Here is a 25,078-nt window from a genome sequence, read left to right on the forward strand (position 1 = left end):
CACTCCACACTGGGCGAACGTGCTCGCGCGGCACGTTGGTCGTCCTGCTCCTCCTGCTCTTGAGTTTGCCGCGCGAGCCCATTCGCCCAGTCTGGACGCACCATTATAACTAGCTTTCACGCGCGCGTTCCTATATTTCAAAACTGTCCTGTCCTTTCCCTTTCGCTAAATTTCATCAAAATCGGTTCAGTGATTTAGGTGTAAAAGCAAGACAAGGTTACTTTCGCATTTATAATATAAGTATAGATTTGCACGTTGTAGGATGCCTAGGCTGCCACCTAGATAACAATTCTGAAAAGGATAAGTTATCCCCTACACCAAAAAATACTTTCTCGGTGGTAGGAGTTGGAAAAAAAAAGGAATCAATTAAATGTCAATAACTTTTATTTTAGTTAAACAAAGAAATGTATATATAATATAATATTATATATATTTATAATTGAATAAAATTATTTCTTATAAACAGACATCTCGATCATAGCGAGAGACAGCCACCAAGTTCCCATCGTAGCTGAAATATGGCAAATTATAACAAAAAAGAATGCGGATGGCCCAATTTGCATAATTTTGTATTATCTACTAGCCTTTAATGTTCAAAACCTTCTATATTGGCCTGTGAACAGACAATGAATAGGCGGAGAAGTATAGAGCATGCAGCAACCGAAATATAATCATGTTTGAAAGTAAAAATTGGACCATCATAATCGCATTTCCTTATAAAACTTTGTTTGTAAGGAAAAACATCAAAACGTTTCGAAACCTTCAAATGTGGTCGAAGAGGCGCCATACGTAGGCTGAAGCTTGAATGAAATGATCTCATAAATCATTATAAAAATATATCACAGCAATTTTAATTAGCCCAACAGTTACATCATTACAAGAGGAGATCAAATAAATCCAAGATAAGGAGAAAATGCCTTCAGTCCATTACAATTACAACAATTTAATCGGATAGATATATCAGTCGGGTATCTACCAACCACATAGAAACATTTAAATAGAGCAATAATATCATTACAACGCGATACACTGTGTCAAACTTAATGCACACAATTAGAAGTGAAGTCGAAGGCCGGAGGCGTGAGTGATTTGTGGCGATACGCGACGTTAACGGCTTCCGTTCCGCGTTCGTGGCGAATCTTCAATGCTATCCAGCAAGCGTAGTGTTGTATGTCACTACGGAGACTCGTCGCGGCGTCGGCGGGGCCTGAGGCGAGCGATGTCGGGGGGCGGCCGGGGCGGAGGGCGACGGGTGGTGGGTGCGGGTGAGGCGGTGCAGTGTCGGGTGGCGACAATAAATACGAGGAGCGCGGCGCGGCCACTATGTGGACAGGGCCAACTGTAGCGCCTCTTTGTGTTCGTTGCTTAGCTGCATGAGGCACGAGTTGAAGAGTTCTGCATTGCCCTGTAAAGAAAAAGTAACGATTAATTTTTTTGAAGGTTGATGATGCCACTCAGTGATTGGGAGTCGTATAAGTTTGATGATGACGTAGCGCGACGTCACATGACACAATCTATAACAAGTGACGTCGGAAAATCGGTCTGAATTCAAGGACTTGTGATCAGATAAAATCAATTCATTTTATTGGTCGTGCAGCAATATTTGAAACGATCAAGCGGTATCAGTCTTGTGCTAGTCGCGTTGACGTCTTGCGTATTTTGTCTAACTTTTGTATGTGTTTGCCTCAAAATTCGTTGCGCGAGCTATACAAGAGTTTAATTTAGACATCAAAACGTAACGCCAGGCTTCCACCAAGGCGAAGCAGAGCGAAGAAATGTTTTGAATCACCAATCATATTTTATTCAATCTGAATGACATTTGATTGGCTGTTCAAAACATTTCTCCGCTCCGCCTTGTTGAAAACCGAGCCTAAAAACACGTGATGCCGAAAAAGTTCTTGACAATACAACAGAAACTCCACGCACCTGTATCTGGCGCACGAGCTGCACCATCTGCGCGTAGACGGCGTGGTCGGGCGGCACGGCGTCGCGCAGGAAGGCCTCGGCCAGCACGGCGATGACGTGCGCGGGCGCGTCGGGCGTGGCCAGCGCCGCGTGCAGCCCGTCACGACAACACAATAGCAATGTAAACAGTGTCCACGCACCTGTATCTGGCGCACCAGCTGCACCATCTGCGCGTAGACGGCGTGGTCGGGCGGCACGGCGTCGCGCAGGAAGGCCTCGGCCAGCACGGCGATGACGTGCGCGGGCGCGTCGGGCGTGGCCAGCGCCGCGTGCGCGCCCGCCGCCAGCTCGCACAGCAGCCCGTACACGTGCGGCGCCTCCTCCGTGTCCTCCACCACCGGCAGCCATGTCAGCCTGGAAGGAACGTAATGATGAATAAATAGGGTACAAGAGTATGGCCATGTAGGAGCAGGAAGGCCTCAGTCCTTTTTTTGGTAAATTAGTCCCGCCCTTCTGGATTCCATCACTCACTGATCGCACCCTAGGTCAGTGGGTGCGTAAAGCATTTCCCGACGGTAAATAAGGAGTCTCATACTACAATGACGCTGTTAGATGACCAATTTGGTGTAGGTCTCATTTTTTATTCTGTCTGATACCCATAGAAGCTATGTTTATTTTAGGACTAGCTGGATGATGCTGTGTGAAGAAAAAACGTTTACATGAAGACTTTCTTCAATCAGTTCCTTGTAGTACTAAAATTTATAAAGTAGACTTGTGCCTTGACGTCAGACTTCATAAAAAGCAAAAAACACAGTACAGAAAATTGCTGAATATTGCAACGAGCAGCGGCACGGCGCGCGCGCAGGCGGCCGCGATAATCGGGATCCTACTGTACTCGGATTTGCTAACAACAGAAACTCACCAATGCCTTATGATCTCGTCCCTGTTGATCTGCGAGTGGTTGTACTTGATGATCTTGGAGACGGCGGAGACGGCGTTCTCGGTGGCGTTGAGGTTCTCGACGGAGCGCGCGCCGGGCGCCTGCACGAGCGCGGCGAGCAGCGGCACGGCGCGCGCGCAGTATTACTGTACTCGGAGTCGCTAACAACAGAAACTCACCAATGCCTTATGATCTCGTCCCTGTTGATCTGCGAGTGGTTGTACTTGATGATCTTGGAGACGGCGGAGACGGCGTTCTCGGTGGCGTTGAGGTTCTCGACGGAGCGCGCGCCGGGCGCCTGCACGAGCGCGGCGAGCAGCGGCACGGCGCGCGCGCAGTATTACTGTACTCGGAGTCGCTAACAACAGAAACTCACCAATGCCTTATGATCTCGTCCCTGTTGATCTGCGAGTGGTTGTACTTGATGATCTTGGAGACGGCGGAGACGGCGTTCTCGGTGGCGTTGAGGTTCTCGACGGAGCGCGCGCCGGGCGCCTGCACGAGCGCGGCGAGCAGCGGCACGGCGCGCGCGCAGGATTCTACTGTACTCGGAGTTGCCAACAACAGACACTCACCAATGCCTTATGATCTCGTCCCTGTTGATCTGCGAGTGGTTGTACTTGATGATCTTGGAGACGGCGGAGACGGCGTTCTCGGTGGCGTTGAGGTTCTCGACGGAGCGCGCGGCGGGCGCCTGCACGAGCGCGGCGAGCAGCGGCACGGCGCGTGAGCAGGCGGCCGCGATAATCGGGATCCTACTGTACTCGGAGTCGCTAACAACAGACACTCACCAATGCCTTATGATCTCGTCCCTGTTGATCTACGAGTGGTTGTATTTGATGATCTTGGAGACGGCGGAGATGGCGTTCTCGGTGGCTTTGAGGTTCTTGACGGAGCGCGCGCCGGGCGCCTGCACGAGCGCGGCGAGCAGCGGCACGGCGCGCGCGCAGGCGGCCGCGATAATCGGGATTCTACTGTACTCGGAGTCGCTAACAACAGAAACTCACCAATGCCTTATGATCTCGTCCCTGTTGATCTGCGAGTGGTTGTATTTGATGATCTTGGAGACAGCAGAGATGGCGTTCTCAGTCGCGTTGAGGTTCTCGACGGAGCGCGCGGCGGGCGCCTGCACGAGCGCGGCGAGCAGCGGCACGGCGCGCGCGCAGGCGGCCGCGAAGGCGCCGCCGCCGAACTGCGCGAGCACGCCGCAGCCGTACGCCGCCGCCTGCTGCACCTCCACCTCGGGGCTCGACAGCCCCGCCAGCATCGGCTCGAGGAATATGTCTTGGTATTTCACGCATGCGGGTCCTGGGAACGCAAACGGGTGCGCGTTATTAACACGATAGTCATATGTTTATAAGAACTGTAATTAAAATGAGGGATAAACTTGAGAACTTGATACTATTCGAGCATAATGCGACTAGATTGACCTTGGAGATTGCACCAAGAGCATCAATCAAAACTACCTTTGACTGATTTTTCCAGGCTGATTATGAGTTTTGACTGTAACAAATATAGGAAAGAAGCTAGCTTGCTAAGGCTACACGAGAAATTGAATTGTGCAGACCACAACTTGAGCAATAGAATAGCACTCCAGTTAGATGGAGTGACGCTAAACGTTAGGATGGCATATCCAGCAGTAGCCTGGTAGTCAGTTTAAGCACCTCCGAACTCGATGACGTCGTCGAAGATGCAGATGGCCCACTGGCGGTCGGCGTAGGGCCGGCCGGGCGCCAGCAGCTGCACGAGGTGCGGCAGCAGCGCGTCCAGGTGCGGGAAGAAGGCCTCGCGGTACGCCGACAGCACGCGTGCATGACGCGAGCCACGTGCACCCACCTCCGAACTCGATGACGTCGTCGAAGATGCAGATGGCCCACTGGCGGTCGGCGTAGGGCCGGCCGGGCGCCAGCAGCTGCACGAGGTGCGGCAGCAGCGCGTCCAGGTGCGGGAAGAAGGCCTCGCGGTACGCCGACAGCACGCGTGCATGACGCGAGCCACGTGCACCCACCTCCGAACTCGATGACGTCGTCGAAGATGCAGATGGCCCACTGGCGGTCGGCGTAGGGCCGGCCGGGCGCCAGCAGCTGCACGAGGTGCGGCAGCAGCGCGTCCAGGTGCGGGAAGAAGGCCTCGCGGTACGCCGACAGCACGCGTGCATGACGCGAGCCACGTGCACCCACCTCCGAACTCGATGACGTCGTCGAAGATGCAGATGGCCCACTGGCGGTCGGCGTAGGGCCGGCCGGGCGCCAGCAGCTGCACGAGGTGCGGCAGCAGCGCGTCCAGGTGCGGGAAGAAGGCCTCGCGGTACGCCGACAGCACGCGTGCATGACGCGAGCCACGTGCACCCACCTCCGAACTCGATGACGTCGTCGAAGATGCAGATGGCCCACTGGCGGTCGGCGTAGGGCCGGCCGGGCGCCAGCAGCTGCACGAGGTGCGGCAGCAGCGCGTCCAGGTGCGGGAAGAAGGCCTCGCGGTACGCCGACAGCAGCGCGTGCAGCACGTCCGCCACGCGCGACAGCCCGTACACGTCTTCGTTGTCCTCGTCGGCTAGTTGCTCTTCTACCACCTGGGAAACATTACAATAGAAGTGTTGACACCACCAATCAACTGACGTATAGTTCCTAAATACTGAACTGTCCTATCTATACATTGACAGCGTGGCGCCACCATCAACACCGGATCGCTGGTTCCGATTTTTGCCATGTTGGAAACCTTATAGTTGAACGATGGTTGATCATTGAGTTAGGTGGGACAGGTCAGCGTGGGTCATCTATACTTTTTAAAACTGTCAAAACGAAACTCCCATAGATTTTGTATGGCACTACAAGCAAGTGACGTCACTATTTTGTCAACTCAAATAAATTACTTTTTTCAATTACGATGCGACCAAAAATCGTAATTTACAGGTAATTTAAAATTAATTAAATTTTTAAGACCAGAATTAAGTGTCTTTTTAGAAAAGTTGTGATTTCAAATTATTCGAGAATGGTGTCAAATTGTCCATTTGTGAATATATTCTTCGACGAAAACAGTTGGGTCTTTCCGCAAATTCAAAATGATCCTTGCTTACTCGATTGCCGAGGTCTAGTCTACATGGCCCATAATGTGTTTGTTTTCAAGTCCATAATGGAAGCAGTCTGAGAAACGTAGACCTTGGAAACAACGACAGCAAATCATACATTTTTGTAACAAAATCGCTCTTATTCCAATTGCTTGTGACGTCTGTACAAGTCCTTAGTTCAGAATTAATACAACAAACGTGCAGTGCATACATTACGCATTTATGAATGTCTGTGACGACATATTTGCACGCGACAATGAATATTGCACGCGTCTATTGTCCACAACTGCTTTTTATTCAAGAACAAAAATTAATATTTAATTATGGTCCAGATTGTAATGCAGTAAGAATACTAGACAATGGACAACTAGTCGGAAACTTCACTTATTTGAAACTGTACACAAAGCAGGTTTAACCGCCTCTGTGGTCTAGTGGTAAGACCACCTGCTTCAGACGCAGAGGTCCCGGGTTCGATTCCCAGTGGGGGCAGATTTTTCTGTTCGGTTTGGTTGGTGGTAGGGCTTGTTCTAAGTCCGCCTGGCTAGCTACCACCATCTTACCTAAGTCTGTCGCCATAACAACAATGTTAACAGCATTGTTGTGTTCCGGCAGTTAGAGGTAAGATAGCCAGTTCCTCCGTGGTTGAGGATTTCGGGTGAAGCTCGCTTCCACCTTCGGCCTGATCATCACTTACCATCAGGTGAGATACAGGCCAAGAGCTTCCTCATTGTGGATAAAAAAAAAAAAAAAAAAAAAGGTGTACAGTTTCAAATAAATCAAATAATCAAAATACAGTTGTAATGAATATCCTTGTAAGCTAAGTAGAGTAGAGCAAACACTGGATAAGGTACGAACAAATGACGTGAAAATTCGTTTATCGAAGATAACTCCATTCTAGATAATCCAAACTCAGTCTCACTATGCTATACACCTTAGAGTAGGCGCACACCGTTGATTTTTAGTTGACCGATAGTTGTGCCCGATTTTAAATTGTATGAAGAATCGGCGTAGTGTGCGCACTCCCATACATGCCCATACTGATCAACTGCCCGACTAAACTATCTGCCGACGAAAACGGCGTGCGCTTACTCTTATGCCGATGGCTATGGGTATGAGTTGAGAAGTATGTTACCTCGTCGTAGTCCTCGTCGGCGCGCTTCTGGCGGCGCTCGGTGGCGCGCTCGAAGTGCTCGGTGAGCAGCTTGTTGAGGATGCGCAGCACCTCCGCCATCATCTCCTCCGACAGGCAGCCCGCGCCCAGCAGCTCGATGCACTGCAAATAAACAACGATCAGGACGTTTTCGCTTTATCATCTTTAACAATAAAACAAAACGTGTCTTATTTTTATATCACAGCAGCAGGAACAGAGAGAAGAGCGACACATCTAGTCTTTGATCCCAGCTTCACTCGTGTGAATTTCCTTGTCACAGAAAGAAGAGCGTGTCCCCCTTCTGTTTTGCCTGGGTCTGAAGATATCTACACCGAATTCCATTAAAATCTGTTCAGTGATTACGCGTGAAAAATTGCTTCAATCATACGATTATACGTAGGAGAACCAGAGTGACTGACATAGCCCGCAGAATCGCTAAAATCAAGTGGTAGTGGGCGGGGCACATAGCTCTTAGAGCTGATGGCCGCTGGGGCAGGAAAGTTCTTAAGTGGCGATCACGAGCCGGAAGACGTAGCGTGGGCAGGCCTCCCACTAGGTGGACCGAGGATTTGGTGAGGGTCGCGGGAGGTGCCTGGATGCGAGCGGCGCAGGACCGGTCTTTGTGGAAATCCTTGAGAGGCCGTTGTTCAGCAGTGGACGTCTTTCGGCTGAAACGAACGAACGATACGATTATAAGACAAAAGAAGAGCGATTCCAAACGAACCTTGGCGAGGCTGTTCAGCAGCTCCACCTGCACGTCCTGCTCGGGCTCCGCGTCGATGGCCTTGAGCAGCTCGGGCAGGATGTAGGCCCACATGCCCTGGATGTACTGCGGGCCGCGGATGCGCGCGCACTCCAGTAAGTAGGGCAGCGACTCGCGGCGCGGGCGCACGTTAACACGTGAGCCTTAAGATCAAGTTACCTTGGCCAGGCTGTTCAGCAGCTCCACCTGCACGTCCTGCTCGGGCTCCGCGTCGATGGCCTTGAGCAGCTCGGGCAGGATGTAGGCCCACATGCCCTGGATGTACTGCGGGCCGCGGATGCGCGCGCACTCCAGTAAGTAGGGCAGCGACTCGCGGCGCGGGCGCACGTTAACACGTGAGCCTTAAGATCAAGTTACCTTGGCGAGGCTGTTCAGCAGCTCCACCTGCACGTCCTGCTCGGGCTCCGCGTCGATGGCCTTGAGCAGCTCGGGCAGGATGTAGGCCCACATGCCCTGGATGTACTGCGGGCCGCGGATGCGCGCGCACTCCAGTAAGTAGGGCAGCGACTCGCGGCGCGTGCGCACCTTAACACGTGAGCCATAGAGATCAAGTTACCTTGGCCAGGCTGTTCAGCAGCTCCACCTGCACGTCCTGCTCGGGCTCCGCGTCGATGGCCTTGAGCAGCTCGGGCAGGATGTAGGCCCACATGCCCTGGATGTACTGCGGGCCGCGGATGCGCGCGCACTCCAGTAAGTAGGGCAGCGACTCGCGGCGCGTGCGCACCTTAACACGTGAGCCATAGAGATCAAGTTACCTTGGCCAGGCTGTTCAGCAGCTCCACCTGCACGTCCTGCTCGGGCTCCGCGTCGATGGCCTTGAGCAGCTCGGGCAGGATGTAGGCCCACATGCCCTGGATGTACTGCGGGCCGCGGATGCGCGCGCATTCCAGTAAGTAGGGCAGCGACTCGCGGCGCGGGCGCACGTTAACACGTGAGCCATAGAGATCAAGTTACCTTGGCGAGGCTGTTCAGCAGCTCCACCTGCACGTCCTGCTCGGGCTCCGCGTCGATAGCCTTGAGCAGCTCGGGCAGGATGTAGGCCCACATGCCCTGGATGTACTGCGGGCCGCGGATGCGCGCGCATTCTAGTAAGTAGGGCAGCGACTCGGCGGCGGCGGTGCGCACGTTGTCGTGGAAGTAAAACTTCAGCATCGGCACCATTAGTCGTACTACGTCTTCGGCGTATTCCGCGAATGCTTCTTTGAGTTCGCGAGCGTAGCATACCAGCATGTCGCAGGCGGATGCTTTGTCTTCCAAGCCTGGGGGAGAAAGATAGAAGATTGTTTATTGCACACCACACAAAATAAGTTTACTGATGAGCAATACATAATCGAAAAATCACAATTTTCACAATCTCATTCTCATCGCTAGGAGGCGATGGTTGTGTGATGTGAGAAGCAATTCCAATTCATTCGCACTTGATATGTGGCTTTGGAATTTGCTCTCTAAAAAGGTTAATTGGCATAAAATTTGTATTGAGAGGTACTATCAAACTCCATCTTATAAAAAGGTGGTGTTAGCGAAAATCTCAAGTTGCTATTGCACAATCTGGCAGTAACACATCTCATAGACAGATGTGCACGTAATTTGTGTGCTATTAGCAACAGTGACGACAAACCAAGCGTTAAAAAGGTTAAGGTCCGGTTTCCATGTTTTCACCGCTACACACCGCCTTGGTGAAACCGGGCCTAAAGTATAATAATGATTTAGTATGCGACTACTAAAATAACATAAGACTGCAATATAAAAGAGAAAATTACCGGCAGTCTTGATGCCGAAGTTCTGTTGTTCGCCGAGCGTGACGAAGTGCCAGTCGAGGTCGCCCTCGATGGACTCCAGGTCCTCATTATCGAGCAGCGCCACCTCGGGCTTCATGGCGGCCGTTCGCATAACCGGCTCCATCACCATCGGCAAGTATTGCGCGAACTTCTTGCCCATGATGCGGCAGATGCGAGACCACGCCGAGATGAGGTATGAGGTCTGTGGGTCCTCCACGGGCAGTTGTTCGCCTTCCGTGTGAGTCTTCAGCAGCAAGTCCATAACTTCGGACGCGTCGGACATGAATTTCTCTTCGCCCACGGCCAAGCCTGCAAAGTAAAAGATATAAATAACTAATTAGTACTTTTTTTTGCAAATACATAATATGTTGCAGTCAAAACTCACAATCTGTTTTTTTTTGCAGTTAAGTGGTTTTGACTGATGCTCTTGATCAAAACCACTTCTGATTGGAAAAATCAGTCAAAAGTGATATTGACCAAGGGCATCAGTCAAAACCTCTTGACTGATTTTTGCAGTCAAGTGATTTTGACCCAAACAGGTTCATGTTTACATTGTGCGGGAATCGCACCCGCGAGTTCTGGCTTAGTAGTTCCGTACGAGAACCACTATACCAACCGGGCGTCATACTCATATGCGTTAATGCGTCAGAAATGTCAATACTGATGACCCAGTATAATTTTACCTACATCCTCAGAATACAGAACAAACCAGAAGGAGTGTTCGATAACATTTCTACGCGGCAACTTGTGTCCAAAATACTTCCCCTCCCGCGCCCCTCTACCCCCTTTAGTGTTACTAGCGCCGTGTGACACCCCCATTTTTGGGGTAAAATTATGTAATTTTTTAAAGAGATGTTAAACAAGTAAAAAATAAGTAAGTGAAATAAGTACACACGGCCAGTGTTAACTATCCATTTCCGTTTTTGCTCTCGCTCTTATCAAATGGTGATTCTTTGCGATAGAACGAGACGACATGACTGGCCATAGGCATAGATAGTACCTACCTACCTATGAATTTAATTTTTACTCCGAAGTAACTAAGTGTAAGATGATTATTTATTTCTATTAAATAGTGTAATATATGTACTATATTTTATGTAGGTATAATATGTTATTTAAAAGTCAATTACAAAAGTCGAATATAAATTTTAGAATGCCAAGTAAAACAAAAAAGAAACTTAAGGTTCTTTATTATGTAAACATATCGACAACAAAACATTTGTTTACGGCGCAGTAGTGCTTTTAGTTTAACTTTTCTTGGAGTCAAAAACAGAATCCAAATCAAAAACATCACCAATACTTAAATTTGATTGCGAGGCAACTCTGGCTGTGTATCCTGAAAAAAAATCAGAGTAAGTATGTAAGCAATAATTAATTACTTAAAATTATTATTAAATATACAAATATTGCTGCTGCTGATCTGTTGATACCAATGCCTTACTTTTGAATAAATGGGAAAGTATGAAATTCACGATAGTAATTTATTATCTCCTCATTATTAGGGAGTAATATTATAAATTAATTCAATATATTGAAATCAAATCAAAATCAAAAATATTTATTCAGTTTAGACCACAAGTGGCACTTATAATTTAATTAATCAGGTTGTCATGTCATGGATGAAATTACACTAAAAACTAATTAAAACAAAAAGGATGGGGAAAATATTCCATTATTCTGTGGTAACGCTAACAAAATTAACGCGTGAATTTTTTATAAGTAGACAAATGTAATTCAATATAAAAAAGTAGGGTAAAATATTCCGTTGACCTGTGGCAACACTTACAAAATACAACCGTGATTTTTTTTGAAAATTATTATTTAATTAAAATGAATTGGAAATGTGCTACTTACGGATAAAACATGATCCCATGCACTTTCTTCGTAATTCCAGTAGCATTCTTACATGTTGGAACGGCACAAGACGGCATAATTTAATTATAAAGTGTCAATCTGACGGATATGTAAACAATGCGCGCGCCGGCCATTGACTGATTGCTCTAAAGTCAAAGTAGTGCGATTTGGAGTACTTTATATGAATACACATTTACGCCCGTTGACGGTTTCTGGTTTGTTCCGTATTCTGAGCCTACATCCAACAATGTAGAGTGGATGGAATGGAATGGATGGAAATATCAAGTTTGCTGCAGTAATGATAACATTCACGTGTCACAATAGGAACATCGCAATTCGACACGTGTAATCATGTTTATAGATTCGCCGGTATTTTTAGCAGTTTTAACATCGTCGACTGTGATTTATTGAGCGATTAGGAAACATTTACAATCATAGATGCAATTTCAACTGTATGTAAAAAGAAGCATCAGATTTATTAGATAAAATATGCTTTTGTATGTGAACTGAGATCCCTGACTTCCCATAGCTAGGCAAGAAAGGGAGCAAATGCCACATTTATTATTCCAATGTTATGGAAGTGATGTACCCATAGGAAAAGTTCATCGCTAACGAACATTGGGAAAAGAAAACATGAATAGACAACTTACAAAAATTACTCACAAAACTTTTTAAAAAGGCAATAGATGTTTGGATATGTGAATAACTTAGAGCGCTTTCACATTAGGGTGTTAGTAGCGCGACTGCAGCGCGGCAGCGGCGTTTTTATTATGTGAAGGCATGCATCCGCTGTCACATAGTCTGAAATTTTCGGCAGCGCGTCAGTTGCTAAATGTGAAAGTACTCTTAAGGCGCAAAGGATCGATTCAAGAGACACACATGTATTTTCATTGTTACATTGAAACCACATGGCCACTACTACAAGCAACTCACCAATAAGACTGACGCACTCGATGGTCTTCCCTCGCAGCAGCTTCAGCTCGTCCGTAGTGGCGTTGGCGATGATGTACTTGAGGCAGGGCATGAGGCGGTCGTAGTACACGACGAAGTCCTTCTCCACGGTGTCGGCCACCGACGCGATGGTGGTCACGATTTGCTCCAGCACCAGCTTGGTGCCGCGCTCCACCAGCTGCACAACGAGTATACTCATGTATATCGCTCTACAAAATAATCCTCACCTTTATATTACAACATGACACGCTACTTTGAATCTAATTCGTTTCAACTATGAAATAACGCCCGTATTCACAATGCTTGCTTAAGTGAAGCAGCAAATCGAACGCACAGCGTTGAATAGAGCTCTGTAATAGGTTCATGTATCAACCTGTGCGTCAACGCGCACCGTGAGACCTCATAGAATAGGGGTGTTAGTGTGTTTTCATGCATTTTATTTGAAGCTGTAATATAGGTGCGTATTATTTAACTTCTCTACCATCTTTTACTTTGAAAAGCTAAAATCAATTAGTTTTAAACATAATAATATGTGCGTGATCTGAGATCCCTGACTTTCCATAAAAAGGGAAAGTAAGGGAGCAAATGACACACTCGCTATTCCAATGTTATGGAAGTGACATAACCATAATAAAGTAGTATCACTAACGAACATTGGGGAAACTTACTGAACTTATGTTTCGAACTCACCTCTTTGAATTTGGCAGTAAGGATAACTTCCAGCTTGTTCATCAGTGGGTCAAGGTACTGGGTCAAAATTGGCTTTGGACAGTCTTCACTGAAGTTTACTAAAGCAGCAGCCGCGTGCGCCTGTGACGACAGACAAGTATTTATAAATATGCAGAAAAGATATTATATCGTTGTCATACTAAAGGATAAAAGCCGTTAATTACCTGCACACGCGGGTTAGCATTGTCGTCGAGCACCATAAGAAGCCCAGGCACAACTTTGTCGTGGAATTTCTTCTCAAAAATGGGAGCGAAGTCGGTCGACATCTGTCCGATCGCGTTACACGCTGCGTAGCGAACTCGGGGATGCTAGGGACAAAAAGAAATCTGTTAAACATACTATTTTTGAATTCGTGTAGTTCAGAGACAAAAAAATGTATAATAGACCTAAATGGTGATGAAGCTTTTTTAAATTTTGCCAATCAAAAGTTAGTTTTTCCTAGTTTCCAGCACTATACCAAGTACCACTGTGCAGGACTGTTTATTATCCGGCTAAAAACTGTACGGAACTGTCGGAGGCCAGATAACTGATGACTGGAGTGAATGAGCGGAGTGGGCTGTCGAATGCGGTGAACGGAGAGCGGTGGACTGTAGACTGTAGAAGCTCCGCTGACGGTGTCTCCAATCGCTGCACTACTATACTATAATCGGTGGTGGATCGTTGCCACGTCTTCGTACCTCGTGGCTTCTATACTATGTGCGGTGTGACGTTCTATACGGTGAACACGGTGCGGTCGATGTCACACGCTGTAGGAGTCCGGTCAATACGGTATCCGAAGTCGCTATGCTATAACGGTGTCCGAGGTCTATGCTGTAGTCGTTCTTCTATTTACTATCTTCACTATGCGCTCTTGAGACTCTTGCGTAGACTGTTCTTCGCTGTACTATCGGAGACTATTCTCTTCGGTTTACTTCAGAAGACTATACTTGGTGTGGCCCGGCAGCCTGCTAAAATACCGATTAACTCCGCCTATATTCTAGAATATCCCGCGGTCCGCCCGTATTCAGGAATACGCAAGTACTTACTCGAACTCGCGGGAGTCGTAAACAAGCTATAAGGCGTCCGGATATGAGCCTTATTTCGTAGATCGTAAGGGCGGTTGTCGCGGGCGCGCGTACTATCGCTGTCCTTTGCGCGCTCGCGCTGTCTCTGTCTTTATTGGTACTTGCCGAGCGCCAATGATTTATTACATACCTATAGGTACGTATATTTATTTCCTGCGGTTTCTATTGATATTTTTAGGGTTCCGCTCGGCCGATTAGTAGTCGTCCTGCACAACCACTATACCATTACTAGTTTAGCATTTTATCAAGTCTACTTACAGGGTCGCCCAGGTACTTCAGCACAGCAGAGACGACTTGGTCGAGCATCTGTTCCATCTGCTTGTGGCACCCCTCGCCGGCTGAGGAGACAGCCATGAGTGCGGCGTGGCGCCGTCGCCAGTCCTCGGAGTTCAGCATCTCGGGAACTTGGCCTACGATGAGCCCCAACATGATCTTGCCGCCTAGTCCGCAGCACATACGGTCAAGCGCCGACTCCGCTGCTACGTAGTTGCTGAAATAAGACCCGACGTTAAAAATAGCTCTCACGGTATAAAACAATAGGGACTTGTAAACAAAGTTAATGTTAGCGAGGGACTGACATCCTTATGTATAGAACAGCAAGGATGTTAATTAACTCGTTATTAATTTTGTAAGATTCTCTACGCCTTCACTATGGTAAATGAAGCCAAAAAACAGAACCTTACTACAAGGCGGCTAATGATTGCATTTGCATAAACTTAAGACGGAAATGGATGGCCATTGTTTATTTCACTAATATTACAAACATTTTAAACAGTGCAACTCAAATGGAATGTAATTTTAATATCGAATATCGGCGTTTAGTTAATCAAACCATTATAAATTATTTGCGAATTCTAAACACGTACTTCCTGCCTTAAAAAGGCCAATGACTATGACGTAACTTAGCAGTGCATGTACGCACAGTCAAAATATTTCTAACAAAACTCATTCATCATACACATTTTAAATAACTTGTTTTTCTAATTAAATACAAAACTAAAATCTGGAATATAGCTAAAAACTACTTCAAACGCGTCCCAGATCCGTAAACAAAAGACGACCACCAATTTATTAAAAAAATAAATCGTAAGCAAAAGACTTTTCGTTAGTAGGTATTTACTTTTCGTTGTCGTCATCGGCGACGTGATCCTGCTGCGCCACGGCGAGATAATCAAAAGACTAATAGCAAGAAGAACCTGCAACCTGCCTAAAAATAAAAGACGACTAGCCATAAAAACAAAAGTATTCACTTCTCGTTGTCGTCATCTGCGACGTCATCCTGCAGCGCCCAGTCGGGCTCGTCGTCCAGCTCGCACATCATCTCTAACACGAGCGGCGTGAGCAGGCACACCGCGTTGGGTACTTGCTTGCGCACCATCGCCGGTGCTGTCTCGCACAACGTCACCATCGCTTCTAGGGCCAGCTGCCGCCATGTGTCCTCGGCGTCGGTCTCGCCAACAACCTGTAAAAGAGCGTAGTTATAACATAGAAGCCTAAAATAGCTGGTAAAGATCAGAGCACTCTAGGTATTAGGTTCTGCTCACATGGCAGTATATCACACATTTTTTCGACTGGATAAACGTTATTGAATAACATAGTTTACATTTACAGAGGCGGCTGGCGCATGCACGAGCTATTGAATAATTCACACGTCGTTTCTGCAATATTTGGATATTTTCCGCGATAAAGGTTTACAGAATACATTTTTGTTAAAATAACATGAACGTTTTTGGCGCTCAAGATCGCTGCCGAAAAATACTGCTCCACATTTGATTGAACATGACCAATATTCTGTCTTGATACTGGTAAGCTAGGCTATACATAGATGTTCAAAATATTTACCTTTATGCAGACTTGGAAAATGGTTTCGAGCTGTGGCCTCAAGAACTTTGGTGCAGATTCTGCCAATTCAATGAGCACCTTGAGGGCTGAGTCATCTTCACACTTCTCAATGGACTGCACCACGACCTGGTATGAAAACAAATGCATTGTAATACTTTGTTGTAAGTAATGAATTACATTAGTAACTTTTGAAACAGTGTATTGAGAGGTACTATCAAACTCCATCTTATAAAAAGAGTGGTGTTAGCGAAAATCTCAAGTTACTATTGCACAATCTGGCAGTAACACATCTCATAGACAGATGCGCACGTAATTTGTGTGCTATTTGCATGAACTAAAGTTTAAATTTGAGACACACCTGCATCAATGGCAGCAGGATATCGCTAAAGTGTTTCTGGATGGCGGGTTCTTTGTCGTGTAGCAGGATGAACGCGCCCACGGCTTTGACGGCCTGGATGCGCAGAGCGTCGGATTCGGTCGGCTGCAGCGCCGAGAGCAACATACGCTTGATAACGTCCAAGTTCTCATTTTGACGGTTTCCAAACACACCTGGCACAGACCTATGGAAATAAAACGTTTCTTGTAACTTGGAAACAAGAATAATTATGTAATTGGGTTATTAAGGTATAAGAATGATTTCTATTTGACATTTTATAAGTTCGTTTTTGGGTTTCATGTCAGAAAAAAATTGAGAATACAGTGATAATTATTTAATCTATGGAGAAGCGGCTGGGTTATTAAGGTATAAGAATGATTTCTATTTGACATTTTATAAGTTCGTTTTTGGGTTTCATGTCAGAAAAAAATTGAGAATACAGTGATAATTATTTAATCTATGGAGAAGCGGCTTACTGATTGTAACTATTTCAGCATTCCCAAAATAAACACCCAATGTTGATCTGACATCATGAGTTTATCTAGTCTATCACAGTTCATGTGCAATTAAAATGAGTAAATTGATAGCCAGTACCATGACACTTTTGAGTGATTAGTAGCTATCATGTATAAACATTCAGATAATAAATTGGCTTGAGCATTTAAACCTATATTAACTTACGTAAACATCCGAATGCCAGCCTCTTTCATGTTGGAGTCTTGTGAAGCAGCGCAGTTGAACATGAACTGTAGAAATTCGGGCCATTGGTTGACACCATCGTCGTCAATGTGGTTTCTGGCTAACTCTGATACTACATCAGAAATCTAAAACAAGAAAAAAACGTTTTATTAGGAACAATGATGTTATTAACTCCTATAGTTAGTTTAAAAGCTTTCAATCAAGGTTAGTTAGCTTATTGATCAGTAGAGGCACAGACAATGTATTAATAGAAGAGACCATTAAACTATTCAACAATATTGATTATTTTTATGAGGACATCCTTCAGCTGCCAGTAGCTCCAACACACAATATTGTATAAGTTATTCATCTTCTTTCTAAAGAACTTTACAATGGATGTGACTCCCTAAGAATTTAACAATAGATTCGTAAATTGTAAGAAACAACCCCAAGGTTTTACTTTCTGCTCCTATTGAGTGCGTTTTTTTATTAGCTTAGCACATGGGTATGGTGCAAAAGATGGGAAAAAAAATATTGACCTATAAAGATAAAAAAAAGAAAAAACATTCAGCCAGTTTTTTACTGGATTGCCTTGTACAAACATTGCCTAGTTGTACTGGATTATTCACATTCATAATGGATGAATCATGTAATTATCTCACAATCTAACAAAATTTGAGAGCCTTTGCCTGAATCACTCTGTGAGTCAGAATACCAAATTAGAATCACTAGTGCTACTGTGTTTATTTATATTACTAGTTTCAACTAAACTTTTTACAGGGTTGAACTCTATCATAAACAATTTATTACTGAATCATTTGGCTTAATACAATTGTATAATTTGATTCGAGTTAAAGAATAAACACACATGTTAAAAAACCCAGCTGTTACACAATAATGCAAAATTGTATTAGTATATTGTGCAATAAAACTGCAATCATCTTCATGCACACACAGACAACCGACAAACCTCAATTCTAAGGTTCTGGCTGACATCAGTCTGCATTGTATGGAGCATTCGTTCAGTGATCATTTTCTGCTGCACAAGCGGTAATTTTGGGAACAACCCTAACGTCTTCGCGCTGTGCAGCATAAGCCGCCGTAGGAACACACGGGCCGACTAGAAAACCATTTATACTTTCCAAAAGCCCATCACCTTTTTAACCACTAAACAAAAATGTTGTGAAAGCATGCAGTTTATGATTATGACAGTTGATGTTTAATGAAAACAAGTACATGAAGTTAGGTCAATTTGCAAGCAGAATTAATCAAAATATTTATAAGAATCTGAGAATACCAACTGAACATAATATGAGGGTATTGGACCAGCCACCAGTGACTACTCAATGCTCTATTTTAGTTTCTGAATTAAAATACAAACCTTGCGTCTCAACTGCTGGCTGACATCCATTTGCAGTGTGAGCAGGAGCTGTTCCCGCAGCATGGCCTGCTGTTCCACCGGCAGCTTCGGGAAGAACTCGAAGAACTCTGTGCTGAGCAGCCGTCGCAGGAACACCGCGGCCGACTGGCGGCCATCATCGCCGAGCTCCACATTCTGGATTGCTCCCACTAGGTGCAACACCTTTGTCTCGGTGGGGATGTTGTTGTATGTTTCCTGGACAACAAATTATTTATTTATTTAGAAAGGTACACCAACAGTACATGTATACCACTATTAAAAAATACACATTGTTCACATTTCTTATACATAAAATTACAAGTTCAAAATAGAGTTTATATTGATTGAATAGTTAATTGGACTAGCCTAGTGCCTAACCTTCAACTGCAACCACAAGGTAGTTTAAGTATGGTACCGCAAGTGATTTTATTTAATCAAATGGTCAAAGGGTAAAACCATTCTAAGTTACATATTTACTTAGAACCTTGTGTAACTAGTGCAACACATTGTACTTTGAGTGCACTATTATTCTAATTTAAAATAGTGCATGAGATATTATTTATAAATTTTAAATTGTGCCACTATGTTGAATGCACAACACTGTATGGGACAGAGGTACTGTGAAAGCTAATCATAATTCCTCAGTTGTAAGGTATAAATCAGTCCTGTAATATAACCCCCTAAGGATTTATAAATTAGAAACTGATGATGAGATGAGATGCTATAGGTTATTAGGTACATTCATTGGATATTAACAAATAACTTAGCATAATTATGTCTTTTTTTTTAAATTCGACCACATACATAGCACATATTTATAAATCAGTCAGTAATGATGAACTTGACCTTGAATGCTAAATACAAATCGAGGTTGGTATGTACTTGTTCGATATTATCGTGATTGTCATCTCTATCTCTAGATTGATAAGTACCTTTCTGATACCTAGGTCTAAAATTATAATCATTTTAGTACATATTACTAAGATAAAAAATGCTACTAGATATTACAATTTGAAATATGTACTGAAATCCCGGCGAACCACATGCAAACCTCGTACCAACAGAACTGAGCAATCTGTGGGAACCTTCACTCTATATACTTTTATCAGTTAATTTTAACAAAAATAGAAATAAAAAAGGTTGCATCTGGTATTTTTATGGGATACTACTTTACTATTACTTCTAAATACATAAATCGGAGCGCCTCCTCCATGACCACGTTTTGACACGAGGCCACCACAAAAGTTTTTGTCAAATAATACTACTCTGAAGACAATTTTTACAACAAAAATTTAGGAATTTAATTATAATATATTAGTACTCACTTCTGCTTGCGATCGGATGTCATTATCTGCCGATAATAAGCTATTTAGTAACTGGTAAAATTGCGCCTGATCTCCTGCCATGTTGAACCACTTCGAAAAGGCATAATTTTTTTTCTCGTAACTTTATTTGGTTGGCTGCTTGCATTTTACGGGTTGCCAGTATCATTTTGTGCGTAACGGCCATAGTGATGTTCTAGATATAATCGATTTAGTTGATAATAAACTACAGTACCGGTTTTTTGAAAGGACCAAATTCCATTTACCCAAAGTTTATTTTTATTAAAAAAAAAACTTAGGGTTGACCTGTTAAGGAAATTCCCCGTGAAGCGGGGAGAAATTAATTAACGTGGAGAATTTTTCTTAAATGTAATTGAACTGATTGAATATAATTTTTCTAGATATTATTTTGGTCTTCTCTTTAATTGAGTGCTACAATAACTACTCAGTATGAATCTACATAATTTCGGATCTTTCTTTTATTGAAAAGCAGTCTGGTGTTAAAAAATGTAACGTAATGTAAGGATTGTTGTGTAGTTTAACGACAGTCAATGTAAGTCCTTAATATGCAAAGTAACATAAACTTTGGCTAGAATCAGCTAGCTTTTACCACGTGTAATGTGGTAGAGTGGAATGGAAGTGAATTCGACGTAATTTTTTTTTTGGGAACTAATTTTAAATACAATGGCTATACTGCGTAAACCTGTCAACTATCTGTCAAAATCAAAAACAACACCATGGCGCAATAGTTGTCAGTGAAATTTTGGAACACAGTAAAACTAATTTTATCCAAATAAGTTACGTCTTCAATTGGTTTTTATTAAAAATATGAAGGATTTATTTATTCAGATTTAATGCACATCTGATACAATATTAAAAAAATAAGTAAACATGGTTTGTACCACTCATAACCTTATTTATTCTTACACCACTTTATTTAAATTTTACTCATAAAATGTTGCTGATTACAGGCTAGCTCAATCATTTTAGCCGGTCTGGGAATGGCTGCAGTCGGATTTGCCGGTCGATACATAATCAGGCAGGTGCCCAATGCTTCAACAAAGTTTGCAGAAGCCGTCAAAAATTTACCAAAATTTGATGCTGAATCATTAGCTACCTCTAAATACTACAAAGGTGGTTTCGAATCCAAAATGACTAAAAGAGAAGCTGCGTTAATATTAGGAGTTAGTCCTACTGCAAACAAAGCAAAGGTTTGTAATAATTATTATGGATTTTGGAGTAAAAAACAAAATTACATTTTTATTCAGTGGCAGTTTTAGTATTGTTTTATGTGCATATTAGTTTTAAATACCTTGTTTTAAACTTATTTGATGTTTGTTGCAGATAAGAGATGCCCACAGAAAAGTTATGTTATTGAATCATCCAGATAGAGGGGGATCACCCTTAATTGCTGCAAAAATCAATGAGGCCAAGGATGTTCTAGAAAGTGGAAAATCATAAAACATATTGCATAGACATAATTTGTAGCTGTTAATTTAGTGATTGAATAGATCCCCAGCAATCATCTGTAAATACAAAAAAGGTAGAATAAATAAAATTCATTAACATCTCAATAGTCTATTTTCATTTACGCACATTTAAACAGATATTATGGCATTACATTACTCTTAGCACAGTGAATCAACTTGGGCAGCAGCATACAAAATTCTTAATCTTATACACACCAACTTCAAAGAATGAAAATTACAAAAATAATATTACATAATGTAAAGCTATCTTAAAGTTTTAATGTGCTGAGGGCTATTGTAGAGTAACAGACAGACCTTACACATGAAGTCCCTAAACCTACACATTGACCAACCAGACATAGTTTCTCCTACCTGGCCAACAAGAAGCGAAAAATATTTTAAATAGTAAAAATAACAAATTTTATATAGCAAAAAATTACATTGAGCAACAATTAATAACTATGCCTAACAATAAATATGTATCTTAGGACCATGCTATGATGCTAACATACAGATATGCAAGGTTTATTGTCAAAGGCTAGGTCACAGAAAAAAGGAAAATATATGTACTATTTTTTTCTCACTTGCCACATAATATTAGTCTCTGCTAAAATTACATACTTATTACAATTAGATACTGTGAGGATTTTATTAAAATTAATGTCATTTTTTAACAAACATGCAAGTACCTATAAGATTATGATTTAAAAAGATAGATCAATGTAACAATAAACATTACCCTTCTCTATAAGTAATTGAATTTTACAGGAAAACTGTTTATCTCAATTTGCATAGAAATAATAAACTATTATTGTAAATCGAAAAATAAAAATCTAATTAATACATTAAATTAATACTTGAATGCTACGCAGAAACTAACGTATACTGATCCCTAAATAATTCAATAATAATATTAATAACTAACAACATTTTATGATTTGATGATTGTTTTATTTTTGTGTAGGTATATTATTTTTAAAAAAATAACAAATTGTTACACAAATTTTCATAAAATCTGTATAGACATGCAAGCTCAGCACTCTTTGTATACCTACTTTAGATAGTATATAAATATAGTAGTAGAAAGTACGTACATAGTTTCAAAAAGATGTTATGAAAAATCAAGGTCTATATTAGACTTGAACACTTTTTCACTAAATCAAACATTGAAGATTTTCATTATAGTATTTTTTCTAATATAAGCTCACAGAAAAAATCCAAATACAAGGTAGGTATTTTTCAATAAGATTAATATTAAAACTATTATCTTTACAAATTATTGACTCTACTATTAGTCAATCAAATCCCTGCGAAAGGAATGTTAAAACTAGTAGTGGTTGTGTTGAGAACTTTTATTTATATTTGGTTTCATTTTGTTCATATTTTGTTCTTTTCAGTAAATTTGTATTAATGTTTGCAAGATGGAGTTTTAACAGAGTGTAACAAAATAAGTAGTAATAATTATGCTTGTTTGGTAGTAAGAATGAGATCAAATCTTCAAAATGCTTTAGTTAGTTCATCGAGGAGGCTCTTTCTGTTGCTGTTCGCGGCGCTGCTTCGCGAAGCGCGCTCTCAACTTAGTAATTGTAGTGTTGGACAAGGTCCCAGGTACTTTGAAAATTGACTAAAAAAGAAATTAAAAATATATTAGTATAGATGCATTATACAGATTCACTCTAATTGGGAGCAAAGAAACAAGGGTCAATTAAATTGACATTTAATTATGAGTGGTTCAACCAAGTCAGTACAGACACTATAAGGAGGGCATTTTAAAATTGAATTAAATATAATCATTTGTGTCTTACCTGCATAAATTCATGGCAGTGCAGGGCACTGGCATTCTTAACAATAGCTTTGAAGCATTCTGCCAGTGATGTAAAATCATTGCAAGCCATAATCTCAGCTCGGTTTGCTTTGATCAGAGTTATGCAAACTCGGAATAGGATTTTTGATCCTTCGTAGAAGAGGCAATCCCATATTCTTAGAACTGTTTCTATGGGCAGGACCTCGGCAAATAAACACACGAACCATTTTGTGGTAATGACAGCCCAAGGTAAACCTGAAATATAAGTACATTAAAAATTATACAAAAGAATAGCACTGGCATGTTAGCACAATGTATGATTAAAAATAAATTGAACTAATTGAGCCATTAATCAAAACAATCTAGTGTTATCAAGTTGGCTGTGTTTATCAAAGTGAACATACCTAGGTTTATCACATGCTGGTGAACATCAGGTACTTTAGATTTGACTAGCTCTGATAACACTTCAATGTCCACAATAAGCCCATCCATAGTTTTGGTGTAATAGTCAGGCAGAATTTTTTCAACTAGCACTTTGAGAAGCCAGAATGAAATCTCCTCGCTTTTTGTAGACAGCAGAAGTAAACCTAAATGGGAAGAAAAAAGATTGATGTTGAACATTCACACACACATGGACAAACTTAAAATTAATTACTTTGTGTAGTTAGGTGTGTCATTAAGCTCAATAAACATTAATACAATACATTAAACTTAATTGTAATTAAAAAGATATTAAGAACTTAGATTTCTTAACAAAAATCTTATGTTTTAATTAATTTATTACCTGCAATGTAATTCAGCCCTTGACAATAACCGACCACTCTGTTATTGTGTGCATATGCAATCAAAACATTGAATAGATGTGTTTGGTGGTTAGCTTCCTTTGTAAAAAAAATGTTATCAGGGAAAGTGCGTGGCAAATCAGTTTTAACCAGGTCTACCAGCTCTTTCTCGAATGGGCCATCCAATATCTTTTGGTATAAGTCAGGGTGTTGTTCCCTCATCTTTTCAGCCTCTGATATGGCCATCCACACTGAAGGACGATGTTCACCTACAAAACATTGAAACATTACATCAGTCACTATTGAATGTAAGAAATTGACACCAAATTCAATTAACTGTGATGACTAATAACTATAAATTTGATATGGCTCTATGTACTTACTGGGAACACCTTTGCGAACATATCTTTTGACGGTGTTTGTGCGTTTGACCGACTTTCCTTCCCCAAGCAGCACAGCCCATTTTTGTGCTCGCGTAGCGAGAACTTTCAGGTACACTGACATGAAATCTTCGTAGGTTTCGAAGTCGAAATCATCGTGCCGCTCAAAACCATATTCATCAACAGAGCTAAAAGTTTTAAAATTAAATAAAATCAAAATAATACCACGACATGCTACCATTATTTTGATCAAAGCTTGATAATAACATACCTGAATTGGGACTGCGCCATGTCGAAAAATGTGTAAATATGCAATAATTATTCAATTGCATACATAATCTCATAAAATATGTGTTTAAATTTATTTTTACGCCCCCAAAATAAACCCTGTCTCCCAAATTTTGGTCATCCCCACTTTGACAGTAAAATGAGTGAATGATCAATTAATGAGTTAAAGATCGACGAATGATTGATCTGTGAAATCACAGATATGGATTAGAGTAGATACAGCAAGTTGATCGTCAAAGCGTGCCATTCCGATATGTCCAAATGGACATACATGGTCGAGTGATGTTCATGTAATCCGATTACAACAATCGGTTACGATGATTTTACGAGAACAGTAGTACGAACACGGTAGAATGAAGATATTATTTACGGATTGAGAATTGTAATTAACAGCACAAGTAGCAAATAATTAATTAGAATAAAGTAGCAGTAGAAGAAGTATAAAGTAGCATTGTTTTTAATACATATCCTGCTATGTACTCTTAAGAGTTAAAACCATGGTCCCTGTAATTATGTGGTGCACTCATACCGATCCCA

At 42.5% G+C, this 25,078-nt stretch overlaps 3 protein-coding genes and 1 long non-coding RNA gene across 4 annotated transcripts; 1 reads left to right on the forward strand and 3 right to left on the reverse strand.

Annotated features, from left to right (window-relative positions):
- Positions 1–366: 366 nt before the first annotated feature.
- On the reverse strand, positions 367–19,957 carry LOC135084197 (importin-5). Its single transcript, XM_063978937.1, has 17 exons — positions 19,822–19,957; positions 18,479–18,712; positions 17,101–17,243; positions 16,402–16,603; positions 16,044–16,169; positions 15,452–15,663; positions 14,460–14,691; positions 13,302–13,445; positions 13,099–13,218; positions 12,391–12,586; positions 9,586–9,912; positions 8,780–9,084; positions 7,045–7,185; positions 5,198–5,417; positions 3,853–4,153; positions 2,106–2,319; positions 367–1,405 (listed from the first exon to the last, which is right to left on the reverse strand). The coding sequence occupies exons 1-17, from the start codon at positions 19,900–19,902 to the stop codon at positions 1,322–1,324; spliced, it is 3,282 nt and encodes a 1,093-aa protein (XP_063835007.1). The 5' UTR covers positions 19,903–19,957; the 3' UTR covers positions 367–1,321.
- On the reverse strand, positions 10,777–12,309 carry LOC135086783 (uncharacterized). Its single transcript, XR_010260601.1, has 2 exons — positions 11,458–12,309; positions 10,777–10,939 (listed from the first exon to the last, which is right to left on the reverse strand). It is a non-coding gene; the product is annotated as an uncharacterized LOC135086783 (long non-coding RNA).
- Positions 19,958–20,519: 562 nt separating the features above from the next.
- On the forward strand, positions 20,520–21,392 carry LOC135084218 (mitochondrial import inner membrane translocase subunit TIM14). Its single transcript, XM_063978957.1, has 3 exons — positions 20,520–20,712; positions 20,790–21,029; positions 21,163–21,392. The coding sequence occupies exons 1-3, from the start codon at positions 20,710–20,712 to the stop codon at positions 21,277–21,279; spliced, it is 360 nt and encodes a 119-aa protein (XP_063835027.1). The 5' UTR covers positions 20,520–20,709; the 3' UTR covers positions 21,280–21,392.
- LOC135084208 (growth hormone-regulated TBC protein 1-A) lies at positions 21,381–24,686 on the reverse strand. The gene is made up of 6 exons (XM_063978947.1): positions 24,525–24,686; positions 24,257–24,441; positions 23,876–24,142; positions 23,496–23,678; positions 23,093–23,346; positions 21,381–22,911 (listed from the first exon to the last, which is right to left on the reverse strand). The coding sequence occupies exons 1-6, from the start codon at positions 24,542–24,544 to the stop codon at positions 22,804–22,806; spliced, it is 1,017 nt and encodes a 338-aa protein (XP_063835017.1). The 5' UTR covers positions 24,545–24,686; the 3' UTR covers positions 21,381–22,803.
- Positions 24,687–25,078: the final 392 nt, after the last annotated feature.

The sequence above is a fragment of the Ostrinia nubilalis genome, chromosome 2, assembly GCF_963855985.1.
Source record: "Ostrinia nubilalis chromosome 2, ilOstNubi1.1, whole genome shotgun sequence".
In the NCBI taxonomy this organism is placed as follows: domain Eukaryota; kingdom Metazoa; phylum Arthropoda; class Insecta; order Lepidoptera; family Crambidae; genus Ostrinia; species Ostrinia nubilalis.

What these genes read in the sequence shown, in the direction of transcription:
- LOC135084197 (XM_063978937.1), bottom strand. Translation starts at nt 19,902, where the DNA reads ATGGCAGGAGATCAGGCGCAATTTTACCAGTTACTAAATAGCTTATTA. An exon ending in TCCTGCTGCCATTGATGCAG is followed by an intron (nt 16,170 to 16,401) that starts GTGTGTCTCAAA and finishes TTTTCATACCAG; the next exon opens with GTCGTGGTGCAGTCCATTGA. An exon ending in TGAAGTACCTGGGCGACCCT is followed by an intron (nt 13,446 to 14,459) that starts GTAAGTAGACTT and finishes TTTTGTCCCTAG; the next exon opens with CATCCCCGAGTTCGCTACGC.
- LOC135084218 (XM_063978957.1), top strand. An exon ending in CTACTGCAAACAAAGCAAAG is followed by an intron (nt 21,030 to 21,162) that starts GTTTGTAATAAT and finishes TGTTTGTTGCAG; the next exon opens with ATAAGAGATGCCCACAGAAA.
- LOC135084208 (XM_063978947.1), bottom strand. Translation starts at nt 24,544, where the DNA reads ATGGCGCAGTCCCAATTCAG. An exon ending in AGGGCTGAATTACATTGCAG is followed by an intron (nt 23,679 to 23,875) that starts GTAATAAATTAA and finishes CTTCCCATTTAG; the next exon opens with GTTTACTTCTGCTGTCTACA. An exon ending in ACTGCCATGAATTTATGCAG is followed by an intron (nt 22,912 to 23,092) that starts GTAAGACACAAA and finishes TTTCTTTTTTAG; the next exon opens with TCAATTTTCAAAGTACCTGG.